Genomic DNA, 17,079 nt, shown 5'->3' with positions numbered 1-17,079 from the left:
TAACTTTACAATGTATATTTTTTTACTTATGATACAATCATATATACATATATTTATTTAAGTTTGATCTTTTTTTTTTTTTTTTTTTGGATAATTTGTTCTCCAGCAACTCCTAAAAACAGTTTTTTAGTACTTTGGAAAGAAAATATTCATTATAAAAATTGAAATTGTGTTGTTAATCTTAATTCAATATTTGAAAACAATTAAATCAAATTTTTACATATTAACAACTTACTTTCTTTTAAAACAAAAATAATCCGATCAACCCGAACCAGCCCAACCCAAATGTTGAGTTCATCTTTTAATAAGAGTTATTTGGATCGAAGAAATTAACAACTCAAACAATTGGATTTAGTCCAAAAAACCCTTCAACCAACTCATGGACACCCCTAATCGGAAGCACTTAAATAACAATATTAGTCTCAAAGGAAAAAAAAAACTAAGTTAAGATACTAAGGAAAATAACCAAGTAATTCTTCATAAACAAGCAGATAAAAGAATAGAAGAATAAGAAAAGATGAGAAAAGACTGTTTATATTAATGAAATATGCTACTACCACTTGATACAAAAAGCACCTTTCTTTGATATTGTGCTAATCTCTTCCTTAAAAAAGAGTTTTACACACATGTAAAAATTGTGCATTAACGACCTTTGAATGGAATCTTAATAGATGGTCTAAATTAGTTTACTTTTGAAAGCTTATTCAATTTATCAATAGAATACACAATTTGACTTTTCTAAAAACTCCATGTGAACTTGTAATTAGACATCAACGATTTTAATTGGCTCAGGAATGACAAAATATTCGTTGAAAAAAAACACCCGATGAATCTAATGATCGATTATTTTATTAACAACTCACTAGTTAGCCTTAAAGTTAAGAGAAAAACAAGAATGACAATCTCTCAATCTACTATTTTTTAAGTTTACCATAAGAAAATGATATTATTAAGTCGGTGAGATTAACTACTAAGAAAAGAGTTTTATTCTTAAATTTAAATATTCAATATAAATAATTTATAATGCTATATTTAAAACGAATACAATACAATTGACATAAAATTAATTGGTACTAATAATCTTGAAGCTAAAAATTTGATTCTTTTTGCCGTAGAAAAATACTCAAACCAAATTAGTGGTAAAAAAGAAAAAGGGAGTTTTATTCTTAAAATTAAAACAATGCAATTATGAGGTAAAAGAGCACGCGGGATTACAATTAATTGTTAAAATCTGAATTTTATAAAAAGAAAAACAATATTTATGAGAAATAAGTAATAATAGCCAATTATTCAAGCTATACTATAACTTGAATGCAGCAATAAATTCAAATCTCGCATTAAAGAAAGAGAAAAAAAAGATTCCGTTATTATTTCTTTATTTAAAATCAATTATTGAAATTAATTTTAAAATTTGAATTAACCAAATTGAAATTTGAATTAACCAAATTGAAATTTGAATTAACCAAATTGAAATTTGAATTTGGATTTAGCTGTCTAATTAATTAGAGTCGTTGATTTACGAGGTGACTGTGAGCTGAAATTTCGCTTTCGACGGGCAATGTTTACACGCTCCTCTTGCCCGCTTTTCGATAATAATTATTACATGCTTTTTTTTTTCTTTTTTAATTAACATTATTAATACGAGTTTCAAATAATTTATTTTTCACGAATGTCCTTACCAATTTATGTGTTATCGATAATTTTCATGAGATAATCCGTCAGATTCTATAACATATTTGAATAAAGGAAATGACTTTAAACAACTCGATTTTCTCACATATCATATAGAACTGTAGTTATTTGAACAAATTTAAATAAAATTAAATTTTTAAATAATATATAAAGTATCTATTATCATTCAATTCTCCAAAAAAAATTTAGAGATGTGTTGTTCTCTTCCGTACTTATTAAGAAATTGATAATGTTTGTTTATTTACTTTATGTAGATGTGTGTGGGGATCATATTTTATGTTTTGAACTTCGAGATTGCAACTTGATTTTTATTTAATTTTTGAACTTTGTAAAATGACACTATAATTTTTAGATTTATAAAATGTTAAAGTTTGTAAAAAAAAGTTTAAACAATAAGAATGGAGATACCTATGAAATATTATCGATATCTTATTTATTGATTTATGTTTCGATTAATATAAATTTTACTTTTCATGTGCATTTTTTTGTTTTTGAAGAATTCTGGTGCATTCTTGTTATGGACAGATTTGAACTAAGGGCAAAAAACATAAAATAACGAGAAACAACAATGCTTTGGGCTAAACATCAAAATTCAAGTAAGATAGGGCGAGGAGGCAATAAGTGGCATGGGCTCGAAGAGGTTTTAGCCAAAGAGATGACCCATAAATCTTAAAGGAGAGAGTTAGATCAAGAAAACTCTATAAATAGAAGGAAAGTACTTGAAGAGTCTAAGGGAAGTAAGTCCAGTCACATCCTAGATTTTTATACTTGCTACTGTAAGTATGAAAGGATCATGTATGTATTTACCTAATCCAAATTTTGGATGTTGTCACGAGAGGATTGAGTACATATCTACTTCATCTAAAATTACAAATTCGTTGTTGTTGCCACATATTGAATACGTATTTGCCTCATCCAAATTTTGGCAGCAACAATTCCATCGGAGTATTATATTATCTCAATATAAAAACTAAAATAAATCCTTATGTTTTGTTTATTATATACATGAAGTAATGAATTTGAAATATTGAAATGAGTTTGACATAAACATTGAAAAAATTGTTTAATGAAGTTACCACAATGTTATTGCCTCATGATAATTGTTTGATAAATCTATATGTCATCTAATAATTACTAGATATGAATTAGAAGTATCTTCGTTTCTCCTACATACATAAAACAATACAAAATCATCAAAGTGAACATGGTTTAATGATAATTAACATGATCTTCCTCCCTAGATGTTAAAGGTTCGATTCTTCATCTCCACGACTGTACTAAAAACCAATACAAAAATGTCATTATGACGAACTCATCAACGTATTTGTCTTGTTATCTAATTTTCAACTAAAATTTCAAAATCTAAACTAAGTTTAGAAAACTATTTTTTTTTATCGAAATTTATTTAAATTCAAATGTTTATAAAAAAAAAAAAAAAAAGAGGGTAGAAATCATGGAAAATAAAAAAAAAAAAAAAAAAAGAAGAGAAAACAAGCCTACATTCCAAAAATATACATTAAAAGTAAAATTGCCATCAAACATTGTCTAAAATAACTTGATTTACATTGCATTAATTTTTGGCTTAATATAGTTAATATACACATCACATGAAAGTTTTCTTAGGTAGGATTTTACCATGAACAAGGTTATAATGCTCGATCCTCACCCATAATTATTAGAATAAAAGAAAAATGGTCCATGTTGGTTGTGGGATTTTTTTCATTGGCAAAAAAAAAAAAAAAAAGAAAAAAGAAAACCATTTTTTGTTCATGTAAAACATAATTTAGGCATTAATGATATAACTAAAAATATATAATTTCAGGAAAATTATAAATTTAATTCATCTAACATCTAGGAAAGGATCATAGTTTAATCAATATAATTTTCGTATTATCAAGTTTGAAATTAAAGATTTGATTTATCCACTTTATATATTTTTAAAAAGAAAATAAAATATAATATTTTTAAAGAATAAAATCGATTCATACGTTTAGAGTTAATCAAATGATAAATTTTCAATTAATTTTTTAAAGAAATTGAGAATTTGATTACCCAACCATAAATTATCTACTTCATCCACCCTCAAGACAAACACTCAAATTGAGGAATTAAACTGGACATACAAATTTAGGACTTAGCTTGACCATTTAAATTATATTTTATGTTTTTAAATTTATTAAATCTTATGTTTTTAGATTTATTGGCAACTCTCATTTTCAAAATTATATTTTTAGATTCTCTATTAAATTAGATCATAAACTTCTCCCAAACTGCAATAAGGGATCAAAAATCACTTTTAGTATGAGTTCTTATAAAAGTAACAATTTAATTCATCTACTTTATTTTATATGGTTTAGGTTCAATTATTTCAAATGTTTATCGATTTAGTTCTTTAACTTCAACATGCCACAATTTATTCATGTATTTAAAAATATATAAATTTTATTTCCTACCATGAAAATTAATGTTAGTATTTGCATTTTTTTTGTTTGCATAATAGATCAATAAACTAATTAGGAACTAAACATATTTAAGCTACATAGTCTAAATAGTTAGAAATAAAAAAATAATATTCAATTTTCATTATTTTTTTAGGGTAATTGCAATGAATAACACTTTTAAGGCTAATAATTAATTGTATAATAACTTTTTAAAAGAAGTACAGATATAACAAAACCTAGACCTATTAGTGATATAATCTATTGCTTATAGATTCTTATTAGTGATATGGTCTATCACTAATATATTCTTAAGAGTTGGATATAAATTTTGCTATATTTACAATTTTTTTATTTTTTATTTTTATATTGGACTATATTTGTAAATACTTTTGGGTTTGATGGCTATATATATGCAACAATCCTTTTTTTAACCATAGAGATTGATTAGTTACAAATTTGAAATATATCAATTAAATTATTTTATATACTAAAAATTTAATGCTAAATTGATAAACAAAATTAAGAATATGAACTAAAACGTTATAATACTAAAAAAATCTAAAATATGACTGAAAATTATTTACTTTCATATAAGTTTATATTGCTATTCTAATAGTAATTAAAATCATGTAGTGTTTTTATTATTATATAATTGAGGGTCTGAACAAAGAGAAAACAAGAAAAAGCCAATTGATTAGATAAAATCAAAACAAGAAAAAGCCAATTGATTAGATAAAATCACAATTCTAGAAAGATTTGAATTGAAACAAATTTGAAAATGAGATTTGTTTGGTTTGATTTAATTCTATGAACAGTAACAAGTAAGAAAAAGGCCAAAGAAGAATAATTCAGAAACCCAGATTCTCACTCATGGGCGGGAATACCGGCAGCTATATTTCAAAATATATAAAACCAAACGAAAACAAATACAAATTTGTCTTTTTTTTTTTTAAAGATTTTTTTTTTTTTTTTTAATTTTCTTTCCAGATTAATTAAAAAAAAAAAAAGCTGACTACTGAATTTCTTTTGAAGGCCCCATTCTTGAATTTCACACTTTCATATGCCCCAATCACATGCTCTCTCTCTCCCTTAGCTTTTTTTTTTTCCTTCAATATTTTGAAAGCTACCATTGTGAAAAGAAGTGGAAGAACAAATTAAAATTAAACAAGAAATAGAATAGAACCCTTCATTATCTGCTATTCCTTGTTTGTTTTTCTGCATATCTTCAGACATTCCACAGATTTTTGCAGAGCTTGGCTGTTCTGTTCGTTTAGTTTAGTTTCTTTCTTCTTCCCCAATTCTTAAAACCAAACCCCTTCTCCCTGGGATTCCATTTTTTTTTTTTACTGTTTTGCAGTGCAGATTCTTGTTCAAACTCTCGATTTTGTGTTTTTTTCTTCTGGTCAAAGGTAAAATTTCCATCTGGGTCTTCTTCATTCTGATGATTTCTATTATTTTCTTGTACAATCTCTGTTGAAACATTGAATTATTATTGTTTTTCTCTTGACCCACCTCAGAAATGAGGGGGTTTATGTTGATTTTCCCCTCTTTCTCTTCTTTCTTCTTTGTGGGCTTTTGTTGATGGGTCGCTTTTATTTCGACTTCTATTGAAAATATCCACTATTTCATCAATGTTTGAAGGATTTTTTTTGCTAATTTCCTTCTTGTTTTTATCTTTCTCTGATGGCTTCTTCTTTTTCTAAACCATTGATGGATTTCGAAGCTTTCACCTACTATATATATTTGAAAATTGATGGATTTTTTGCTTAGCAGAAACCCTTTTCTGTCATTTACTAGTTGTTGGGTGGGATGATCTTGGGGTGGATTTGAAGCAAAGTTGAAAGAATGGAAGCCTAAATCATCTCTCTATCTACAAACTTTAGTGTTGTTAGATAGGATGTGAATATCGCTCCCTCGCTTTCTCTCTTTTCCTTTTTGCTACTTTGCTTGAAATTCTCGTATAAGCTACAAGCAATTACAGTATACTTTTTCTTTTGCTTGGATTTGTAATGGGTTTCTAAATAACTGTGTATGTCTCCTAGATGGTGCTTTGACCAGTGGACTAATTTGGAAATAAGACGTTAGAATGGAAAGAAGAAAATGGCCATGGAAGAGAAAGTCATCTGATAAGAGTCCAGGAGAAACTGAAAGCTCTGGTTCAATGTCATCATATTCTGAGAGATTTTCCGATGAACAGGTACACGAATGAATCTTTAAAACATCAATTTCAAACATCACCTGACAACTACTTGATAGTGTCCCGAATTGTTTTGAGTTTCTAGGGATTTGCAAGAAACATCATGGTATTATGTAAAATAGAATGATGGTTGCTTTTTTTTGGACTTGATTTTATGAACGTCTTTTGTAAATTTTATTGGAGAGATTCATCCTTTTAATGAAGAATGATATGCCAGGTGATTGTATGTTTCAGACTATTGGGGATGAAAAGAAAGTTGAAATAGTTCTGTATTTGTTGAGGCGAAAAGGGCATGTAAAAACTTTTATATGAGTTGATGTCATGAAGTTGAGATATGTATCATTTTTCCTTGAATTTGACCGATTGAATTTCCTCTCGATGTCGAATTAGACAAGCTATAAGTGTTTTGGCATGGTTAAGAATATTGTTATGTTCCTCTACGAGTTTCTATTATTGGTTACAAAAAGAAATTTAAACACATTACACCGCCCTTTGAATCTGTGGAGACAAAAGAAGAATCAGAATGCTTATGTTTGTTCTTAGGTGACAAGGAAATTCTCTGATGGAGCTGCTTGTAGAAGAGAGAAGAAATCTTTAAGTTCTTAACTTGTAGGCAGAGCGTTTTCCTCGACTGCTATGAGACAACTTCATTAGTTGGATTATCCTTGGATTAGTTGTCATGAAGACTTGATTGTTTCTTATACACACACATACCCTCTAAGTTATTTATTGACCATCTGAAGGTGTTTGGCCGAGGGATAAATTTGTGTAGACTGAGAAGTTGAGCCTGTGTTTGGCAGATGATTTTGTTATCCTAGGGTCGGAGTTAACTAATCCTAAATGCATCAACTTCAACTTAAAATTGATTAATGCTTTACTAACTCTTTACAAATTATAAACCCCCAAACCTGTTTAAGTATTGATATAACTAAATTTACTGTAAAGCTAACATATCGTGGTTATGTGTTCGAACGTCTGTAATATCATTTTCTCCTTAATTCATATTGATTTGTATATGTTGAGCCTTATGTAAATTTTAAAGACCACAAGTGAGGAAGAGTTTTGAAGTATTGATATAATTAAATTTTCATAACCCATAAGCTTAAGCTTTTCGGTTGATTGGTGATTTAACAAACCCAACTACAAGTTACACAATTCCATATTTACATAACCCCGTTTCTGATGCGATTTAAGTACAAATTATGCAAACTTGATAGATTGAAGCTAATTATCAAGATTCTGAGCCAAAAATTCCATCTACATGCGGGATGAGAAACATCTCACTCAGTTCCAACCACTTTGGATGTTCACTGTTACTCTTGCTGCTGTTAATGAATAGAAAGTTGTATCACTGTTGAAAAATGGACTTTATGTTATAATTACACTGTACACTGTGCTATGCATTCAAAGATTTGGCTTTACACCCATCATTATTGATATACAGGATGCAGCCAAGTCATCTCCTAATCACGAGACTCAGTCTCCAGAAGTAACGTCAAAAGCGATATGTAAAGAAGAAGACATTGATGATGATTCACCAAAACAAGAAGAGATCAATGATAGTGTGAAAAGTCTATCCGATAGGTTATCGGCTGCTCTTTTAAATGTGAAGGCCAAAGAAGATTTGGTAAAGCAGCATGCTAAAGTTGCTGAAGAAGCTATTGCAGGTATTATTGGACAAATAAATTTGTTCATGTTGTACCTCCATAGACATTCAGCATTCTCTTCTTATGCAAAATAGAATCTGATGACTGAACTAAACGGTTTTATAGAGTCAAAATTATAGCAGCTTCTCCACCCCCTCCCCTCTATTTCTCGAGATCTAATTGAATTCTGCTTATTGTAATGTGAATTTAGGATGGGAAAAGGCGGAAAACGAAGTTGGACATCTAAAACAGCAGCTTGGGACTATGGTTCAGCAAAAGTCTGCATTGGAAGATCGAGTGAGCCACCTTGATGGGGCCCTCAAAGAATGTGTTAGGCAGCTTAGGCAGGCAAGGGAGGAACAGGAGCAGAAGATTCATGACGCGGTGGAGGAAAAAACCCGAGAATGGGAGTCCACCAAGGTGGATCTTGAGAGGCAGCTCCTTGCGCTCCAGAGCAAAGCAGATGCTGCTAAATGTGGATCTCCTCAAGTTGATCCAAGCCTTGGCAAGATGCTTGAGTCATTGAAAAGAGAGAATGCAGCCCTCAGGCATGAGCTTCATGCTCAATATAGGGAGTTAGAAACTAGGACTATTGAGAGGGATTTGAGTACACAAACAGCTGAAACAGCCAGTAAGCAGCATCTTGAGAGCATAAAGAAAATGGCCAAGCTCGAGGCCGAGTGTCGCAGGTTAAAGTTTATGTCATGCAAACCATCATTGCTAGATCACAAATCCATAGCTGCCTCGACAATTTCTATTGAGTCACTTACCGACACTCAATCAGATAATGGGGAGCAGCTTAATGCAGTGGATATTGAAATAAGAAGAACCGAACGAAACAAATGTGAACCTAGTTGCTCATATCCACGGGCATCAACCTTACTTGCAGAACTCAATCAGCTTGGGAATGAAAAGACTGTTAACAGTAATCTTCCATCTTCTCTTGAACTTGATCTCATGGATGATTTTCTCGAGATGGAAAGGCTTGCTTCGTTACCTGAATGTGATACAGGAAAGAGTCATCAAGAATCAGAAGCTTCCCCTCGCCTTACTGCTGAAGAAAATGCCCTAAGAACTGAGCTTGAGACCTTGCGGCATGAGAGATCACTAATGGAAGAGAAGCTAGGTGAGATGGAAGAAGCAAAGATTGAATTGGAAGAGAAGCTGAAACAAATGGAAATGGAGAAGGATGAAATGGAAGAGAGGCTAGAGATGATGGAAGTAGATAGAGTTGAAGTGAATCAAATGTTAGTGAAGATGGAGACCGAGATATCCGAATTGGGGCAAAAGTTAATGAAGATGGAAGCAGGGAAAATTGAAATGGGAGAGAAATTAAAGAAGTTGGAGACAGAGAAAGATGAACTGGAGACTGCTCTGTCCCAGAGTCAGAAATCTGTTGACATTTCACAATTTCAACTCAAGGAAACAGAAATGAAACTGGAAAAGTTACAGAATGAACTCACCATAGCAAATGAATCAAAATTAAGAATTGAGTCTCAACTTATAAGTATGGAAGCAGAATCTCTGACCATATCTGCAAAAGCTGACATGTTGGAATCTGATATTCAAAAAGAGAGGGCTTCAGCATTGGCATTGACAGTCAAGTGTCAGGTACTAGAAGAGGAGCTTTCAAGATTGAAACAGGATGAAAAACTATCACAAAGTGAAATCTCAAAAAATGAGTTGAAGATAAAGCAGGTAAAAACTTATAGCTTGCCTTAACTAACACTACGCTTGTATATTCTCTCTGATATAATACTTATTATGGTGCTTAATTACAAGCTTAGTCCCTAAATTTTCAACTTATGTCTATTTAGTCTTTGCACTTAAAGAGTGTCAAATAGTTCCTTGAACTTTCAAACTTATGTCTATTTGGTCTTTGAACTTTAGAAAGTGTCCAATTGGTCGTTGAACTTTCATTTGTGTCTAATTGAAATGCATAGTCTAACCTATAATCTTTTGAAATGCATAATTTGAGGAAGTTGAATACTAATAATGGTGTTGGGGTAAACATTGCAGGAGGATCTAGCCGTAGCTGCTGGGAAACTTGCTGAGTGTCAAAAGACAATTGCTTCTCTTGGGAATCAGCTTAAATCTCTAGCAGCACTGGAAGATTTTCTTATTGATACAACACATCTACCGGAGTTCACAGCCAGTGAATCTTACATTACTACAGATGGTGAGGAGCAATGCAAGCATTCAAACGGGACACTTTCACCCAAAAGAGATTCAGACTATACTAAAGTAGTTGATGACAATTCTGAACCATTAATGAGTAAGAATGGAGACGACTCGCCCCCATCTTCATCTTCTTCAACTTCATCGTCTCTGATTGCAAATCATATTGTCAATTCTGAAAAGAACCGAAATGGTTTTGCGAAGTTTTTCTCTCGAACCAAGAGTGGGTTAAAACTAGAAATATAGTCAGGAATGCATAGGGTGTCTAAAGATGATGGTACAGTACACAAAATTGACTGTAAAACAGCTTAGTTCTTGTGAATCTTGAATTTGCTGATTAAATGCTGTTTGTTGCAAATGAGTGTTTTCAATCTTCACATGGATGGATTTTGTAGATTTGTAACCAGCTACAAAATGGCCAGAGTAATTTTGTTTACCCTCTGGCCTGGTTATTTAATTTCCCCACATTTTTTTTCTCCCTTCCTGGGAAATATTTTGCCATTGTTTTTAATTTTGTTCCCCTCTAAACTTTCAAAAAGATAGAAATGACCTTTTTATGATTCTTACTACCATTGTTGCCTGTTTTTCATAATCTGAAGGAGTTGATTTGTTTCTAATTATTTTTGAAAAAGTTCTGTGTTTAGTTATAAATTTCAAAAACATTTTAGACTGTATGATGCAAGTGAAATTTCAGCAAATATTCTACCATTAGAATTGAAAAAAAAATCCTCAAAAAATGGGGAAAGGAAAGGATAAAGATAAGAATATTGACAAATTATTGAAATTAGATGATTTAGAAAACTAATTCAACCCAGCTGGGTACAAGAGCAGTGAACTCTTTTCAGAAAAAAGAAAGGAAAATTTCATAATTGTACTATGTATTAACAGCTTCTGATATTGATCCAGATCACTCTTCATTGGCCACAAGTTAGAATAAAACTGATCTGTACCAATTAAAATCTTAATTTAATAATTATATCAATTTAAATCACAATGTTTGATGTTAATCAAACTGATGAATTGACCAATGAAAATAAAACTGATGAGTTGTACCAATTAAAATCTTAATTCAATAATTATATCAATTTAAATCACAATCAAATTAGTCAATTTAGAATTTTTGACTAAAATAGCTAAAGAGAAATTATGACATAGTTCTTTTTAAATATGTAAAAAAAAAAATTGCTGGAGATGAAAAATGAATTCTAATTATATTAATGAAAAGTAATTGGTATTTATTTTATTCCGACCTTTTATCTCTAATATTACGTATTTAAAAGCGATTGAATCCTTGAGCTCTTAGCTGTTTATTTATTAAGACGGTCTCATTTTTATTATTAGGCCAATCCATAATAGTTTATGAAAGTTTATTGTTAAAAGAGTAATTGGACAAAATAGCAAAATTTCAGGTTTTGTTTGGATATTTGGCAAAAATCTAAAATTGTTAAGAATTTTAGCAAATTAGGTGGGAATCACGTGGGTGGCCTTTTGCATATTCCTAGTTTGCCATCAATAAATTAACATATACATAAAGTGTAATTCTTGAAGGTTGGGTTATTATTCAATAATAATAATAAAAAAAGAAATACGAGATCCTACATATTTTTACTTTTAAATGAAAAATCCTTCTCGATTTTTCTCACTAATATTTCTAGGGATTTATCTTTATTAACAGATTTGGTTTTATGTAACTCTTATCTCTTTGAATTGATCTTTTATTATCAGCTTTGATTTTATCTAACTTTGTTTCAATTTGTTTTGATATTTTTGCAAGTTTTTTCTGGTGTATATTCTTATCACGTTCATGTCATATTATATTATTATATTGTTATGAAGTATTTGGACATACAATATAATTGTAGTGTAAAGTTATGAGATTATAATAGAATATTGCATCTTCTTGATTTTTCTCTATCAATATCGGTATCAATACATTTTGGTAATTAACTAATAAACATTTACACATGTAGTGTAATAGTAATAGATGGAGCTATGAGATTTAACTAATATACATTTTAATGTGAAAATTTTTAAGTTTTATGTAATGTCCCGACCTTTTAAAATAATTATTTTACCTCAATTCAAGATTAATTAAGAATTTTGTTTTTATTACTTATTTTGGGAATAAGTTGTGGGTTGGATGGAGCCAAACTTTAGCTTAATTTGACTTGCGGATAGATGTTTAAAATCTAAATCTAATATATTAGATTTATAGTACATTAAACTAAAATATTTTAGTTTTAAATTTTTGGATCGGAGATTTTTAATGTAAGTCTCAAGTTCATAATTTTGGAAGTCTAATTTATTTCTTTTAATTTTGAATTTTTAGAACCAAAATTGAGTTTATTGAATAAGACAAAGAAGATATGAAAATATTTGGAATTTAGGAGGGAAAAGAGAAGCTTGACTTGGCAAATATATATAAGATTTTGCGAGATAAATAAAAAAATATAAGAAAAACAAAAATTTTAAGCTAAAAAGCAGGACAAAATTGTTGGAATTAATGCCCTAAATCTCGTGATTTTGTAGTTTGTAATTGTATTTGTACAAACTTATTATTTATTTAATAAAATAAATTGTATTTTATTTGACATTTTGTTGCATTAACCCAAAAACCAATAAACTAAGATCCAAGGTTATTAGGTGAAACTTAAACATGTATGTGGAGACATACAGATAAATCATGTTTAAGTAATAACTTGAATGGTCTATAGTAGATGGATAAGGCTGAATACCTTATCTTGGTGACACTACGGATACGACCCGCTCTGTAGTTGTTACAATTGTTGTAAATTGCTACAAATGATCTGATCTTGATCATTCATGTGGAGACATGTGAGTGGAGATATCCTTACAAAGAGTTAGTATAAGACTAAATCACGAAATGAATAGTCTCTCTTTATAACACCGTTGCTAGAAGAAACTTACATTTCACTAGTATGACTATAGATGACTTGACTTGAATCCTGAGTGAGTTGTGGACTGTTGCTTATGAGAGTGGTCCTTTGATTTGTATGGGAAGGAATGCACTCTTTCCTTATTGTTAGGGTAAGTAGATAAATTGTTCCCTTAAGTGTTGATTCAAGAACTTGAACAATGTGGTGCCACACCCTCCCCTGGCTCGAGAGGGGTTCAGTTATAGTTGAACTATAACTAATTGTTCATTAGAGGGGTCAATGGTACTTAAGGAGTTAAATGTAATTATAGGGGTAAAACAGTAATTTTGACCCATTTGTACTTATGAGCAATTTGTGAAGGGTCAACACACTATTGATTGGTTATATCCAATGGACATAGAAATATATCCATAGTGCAAAGAGTGCAGCTGTCGGTCTTTAGTGGAGTAACCGACAGTTAATGAAGGTTGATTAATTTAATTAATTAATCAAATATCATTGGAGCTTCAATCTATAGGTTCATAAGGTCCATTTGTTAGCTCAATAAGGATTGATGAGAATCAAATTAATTAATTAAAGAGAATTAATTATATACTATATAATTAATATAATGTATATTATACATTATAATATAAAGTTTTAATAAGAGAAATAAATATTTGAATATGATTCAAATATTAATTATATGAATATGATTCATATAAAAATTATAGGTTAAAATTAATATAAATATAATAAATGCTATAAGTTATATTAGAGATAATGAAGTATAGATTATATTATATGTGATATAATATAAACTACAAGTTATATGTTATATGTGATATACATATAGTTTAATATGTATATGTATATGTGTGTGTGTATATATATATATTAAATTCAAATTAATAACTCCCAAGGGTGTTATTAAGGGAGTTATGGAGAAGAGTGATTGGTTTTAGAAACTAACGTGATATCTCATTTGAAAAACACAGAAGTATTTTATGAAAATTAGAAGATCATCTTCATCCTCTCAACTCTCTGTGTAACCTCTGTGGATTTTTTTTTCTAAAAAAAAAAAAGAGAAATTCTCTCCATTCCTCACCAAAATCAATCAATAGAAAGCCACACACTCTATTGATTCTCATCCTTGAGAATAACAAGGAAGAAGTTGTGGTGGTGTCCTTTTGGTTCACTGTACGTTGTATTCGTATTGTCGAGTTCGAGAGATCAAGAAGAGTTTTGTTCGTGTTCGTTCTGTGGAGAGGAAACGTGAAGAGTTGAGCCCTTTAGTCCCTTTCTCCTCTATGTTAAATCAGTAGAAAAACATGCCTAATGTAAAATGCTTATCGTGTTTCCATCCCTCTGTAATTTGTATGTTTTGTAAAATGAAAATAAGACACAATTGCATTCAATTGCTTCCACTTCGGGGTATTCCAAACCCTTTAAAAGCTTCATAAACAAATATAAAAAAAATATAAAAAATCATAAGGGGTTATTTGGGGTGCTGAGTTGAGATAGGATGTTTGGAGTTCATATGTCTGTGGAATTCATATTGTTGGGATGCATGCCCTAAAGCCTTGTAGTTATATGTTGTTTGAATTAATGGTTGATTAGTTTTATATGCAATAATCCATTATACAAAGATCCAAGATCATCTAATGTGACTTAAACATGTATATGGAGACATATAGATGGATCATGTTTAAGTGATAATCTAAATGGTCTGTAGTATATGGATAAAGTTAGATGTTTTATCCTTGTAACACTACTGATATGACTCGCTTTGTAGTTGTTACAATTGTTGTAAAATGCTACAGATGATTTGATCCTAATTATTTATGTGGAGACATATGAGCGGGAGTATCCTATACAAAAAGTTTGTATAAGACTGAACCACGAAATGCTATTCTCTTTTTATAACACTGTTGCTATAACATTTCATCAGGATGGCCATAGGTAACTTGACCTAAATCATGAGTGAGTTATGAACTCCTACCTATGAGGACAGTCCTTTGATTTGTATGGGTGAGAATGGCCAGATTCGTCGACTCAATAAACCTACCATTTTGAGGATTCGTTTGATTGGGAAACTAGGAACACAGTTACACAATAAAGAATTCACTCCTTCCCTAATGTTAGGGTAAGTAGATGAATTGCTCTTCTAAGGGCTGATTCCGGGGATTAAACAATGAGGTGTCTCACCCTTTCATGGCCCGAAAGGAATACAATTATAGTTGGACTATGACTAATTATTCATTAGAGAGATCAACAGTACTTAAGAAGTTAAATGTAACTACAGAAGTAAAAACGATAATTTGACGCAGTTATACTTACGATCAATTTATGAAGGGTCAATAGACTGTTGATTGATTATATCCAATGGACACAAAAATATATCTATAGTGCGAAGAGTTCAACTATCGGCCTTTAGTGGATGACTGACAGTTAATGAAGGTTGATTAATTTAATTAAAAAGTTTAAATAATTAATCAAGTATCATTAGAGCTTCAATTATAGGTCTATAAGGTCCATTTGTTAGCTCAATAAGAACAAATGAGAATTAAATTAATTTTGGTTTAATTTGAATTGTTCAAATTAATTAAAGGAAATTAATTGTATAAAATATAATTAAATAATGTATGTTGATACATTATAAAGCCTAATGTATGTTCATACATTATATAATTTCATGAGAGAAATAAATATTTGAATATGATTCAAATATTAATTATATGAATATGATTCATATAGATACTATATATTAAAATTAATACGAATGTGATTCATATTGAATTTATATAGTTCATGAGAGAGAGAATTATTTGAATGTGATTCAAATATTATTTATATGAATGTGATTCATACAAATACCATAGGTTAAAATTAATATGTGATTCATATTAATATCGTAGGTTATTTGAGAGAATAATAAACTATGGGTTATATTATATGTGATATAATATAAACTATAGGTTATATGATATCACATATATATATTAAAATGGTTAACATATATTTTCAAATTTTGAATTTGAATTTAATTTAAAAATTCCCTTTGGGAGTTATTCTCTCAAGTTTTTGGTTAAAATAAGGGGAAGTAGTTTCCCATATTCTCTCATTCAATTACGTGAAAAAATAGGAGAGAGAGGATGATCATCTTCTTCATCCCTCTCAATCTCTCTCCGTGTGTTTCTTCCTCTCTTTGAAAACTCTCTCAAAATAAAGATCTCCCTTCGCCAAAATTATTTCAAGTGAGCCTACGAAACTCCAGTGTGATTCTCACCTTGAGAATAACGAGGAAGATCTTGTGATGGTGTCCTCTTCCTTGTTGCTGTCGCGGTGTTCGTGGTGTCGGGTTCGTGAGATCGAGAGAAGTAGTTCGTGTTCGTGCTTGGAAGAAGAAGCAAGAAGATGGTATTCTTCAAGGGTATGCGATATCCCTTCCTTCTTCTCTATTTTCATCAAAGTACAAACATGCTTAGAATTAATTATATTTAACCTTTAGTTTTCGTCACTCTAAATTACTCTATATGTTCTGTAAAATGAAACTTAAAGACAACAACATACAATTGCTTTCACTGTGGAAAATTTCAATCCCTTCAATGGGTGTCAGACCATCTCAAGTCTCTAAATTTCATTTTTGAACTTTAATTCAAAGTGTTGGTGGGTAAATGTTATGCATTTTGAATGTTGAATGTTCTGTTTTACCTCCGAGATTACCTCTTGTTCCTTAAGTCCCACCGATCATCTAATGAACAATTGGTTTGAGATCCAATCATCAAACTTAGTACCTCTTAGGTAAATGAGAGGGTGGGGCCCCTTGTTCAAGACTTAGAGTCCTCACTTAACGGAACAACCTTTCTACTATCCTTAAAAGCGGGTAAGAGTGAATTCCATCTTGCACCCTATGTCCCAAACTATCTACACAGTCTTATCCTTGAAATAGAAGGCTTACTGAGTCGGCGCTATTGAGCCAACCCTCATCCATGAAATTTAAAGATAATCCTAAATAAACAGAAGTTGATGGTTAGCTCAGGATTAAA

At 30.4% G+C, this 17,079-nt stretch overlaps 1 protein-coding gene across 1 annotated transcript; it reads left to right on the top strand.

Moving 5' to 3' along the window:
* Positions 1-5,076: 5,076 nt before the first annotated feature.
* LOC120075590 (filament-like protein (DUF869)) lies at positions 5,077-10,647 on the top strand. The gene is made up of 5 exons (XM_039029126.2): positions 5,077-5,542; positions 6,176-6,330; positions 7,775-7,997; positions 8,188-9,674; positions 9,996-10,647. Exons 2-5 carry the CDS (start codon positions 6,220-6,222, stop codon positions 10,398-10,400), a joined length of 2,226 nt encoding a protein of 741 aa, XP_038885054.1. The 5' UTR covers positions 5,077-5,542; positions 6,176-6,219; the 3' UTR covers positions 10,401-10,647.
* Positions 10,648-17,079: the final 6,432 nt, after the last annotated feature.

Source organism: Benincasa hispida, chromosome 4 (assembly GCF_027475165.1).
Source record: "Benincasa hispida cultivar pf3 chromosome 4, pf3_genome.v1.1, whole genome shotgun sequence".
NCBI lineage: Eukaryota > Viridiplantae > Streptophyta > Magnoliopsida > Cucurbitales > Cucurbitaceae > Benincasa > Benincasa hispida.
The sequence above is the reverse complement of the archived record's forward strand: the minus strand, read 5'-3'. Positions and strand labels throughout refer to the sequence as shown.

What these genes read in the sequence shown, in the direction of transcription:
- LOC120075590 (XM_039029126.2), top strand. Translation starts at nt 6,220, where the DNA reads ATGGAAAGAAGAAAATGGCCATGGAAGAGAAAGTCATCTGATAAGAGT. An exon ending in AGAGATTTTCCGATGAACAG is followed by an intron (nt 6,331 to 7,774) that starts GTACACGAATGA and finishes ATTGATATACAG; the next exon opens with GATGCAGCCAAGTCATCTCC. An exon ending in ATGAGTTGAAGATAAAGCAG is followed by an intron (nt 9,675 to 9,995) that starts GTAAAAACTTAT and finishes TAAACATTGCAG; the next exon opens with GAGGATCTAGCCGTAGCTGC.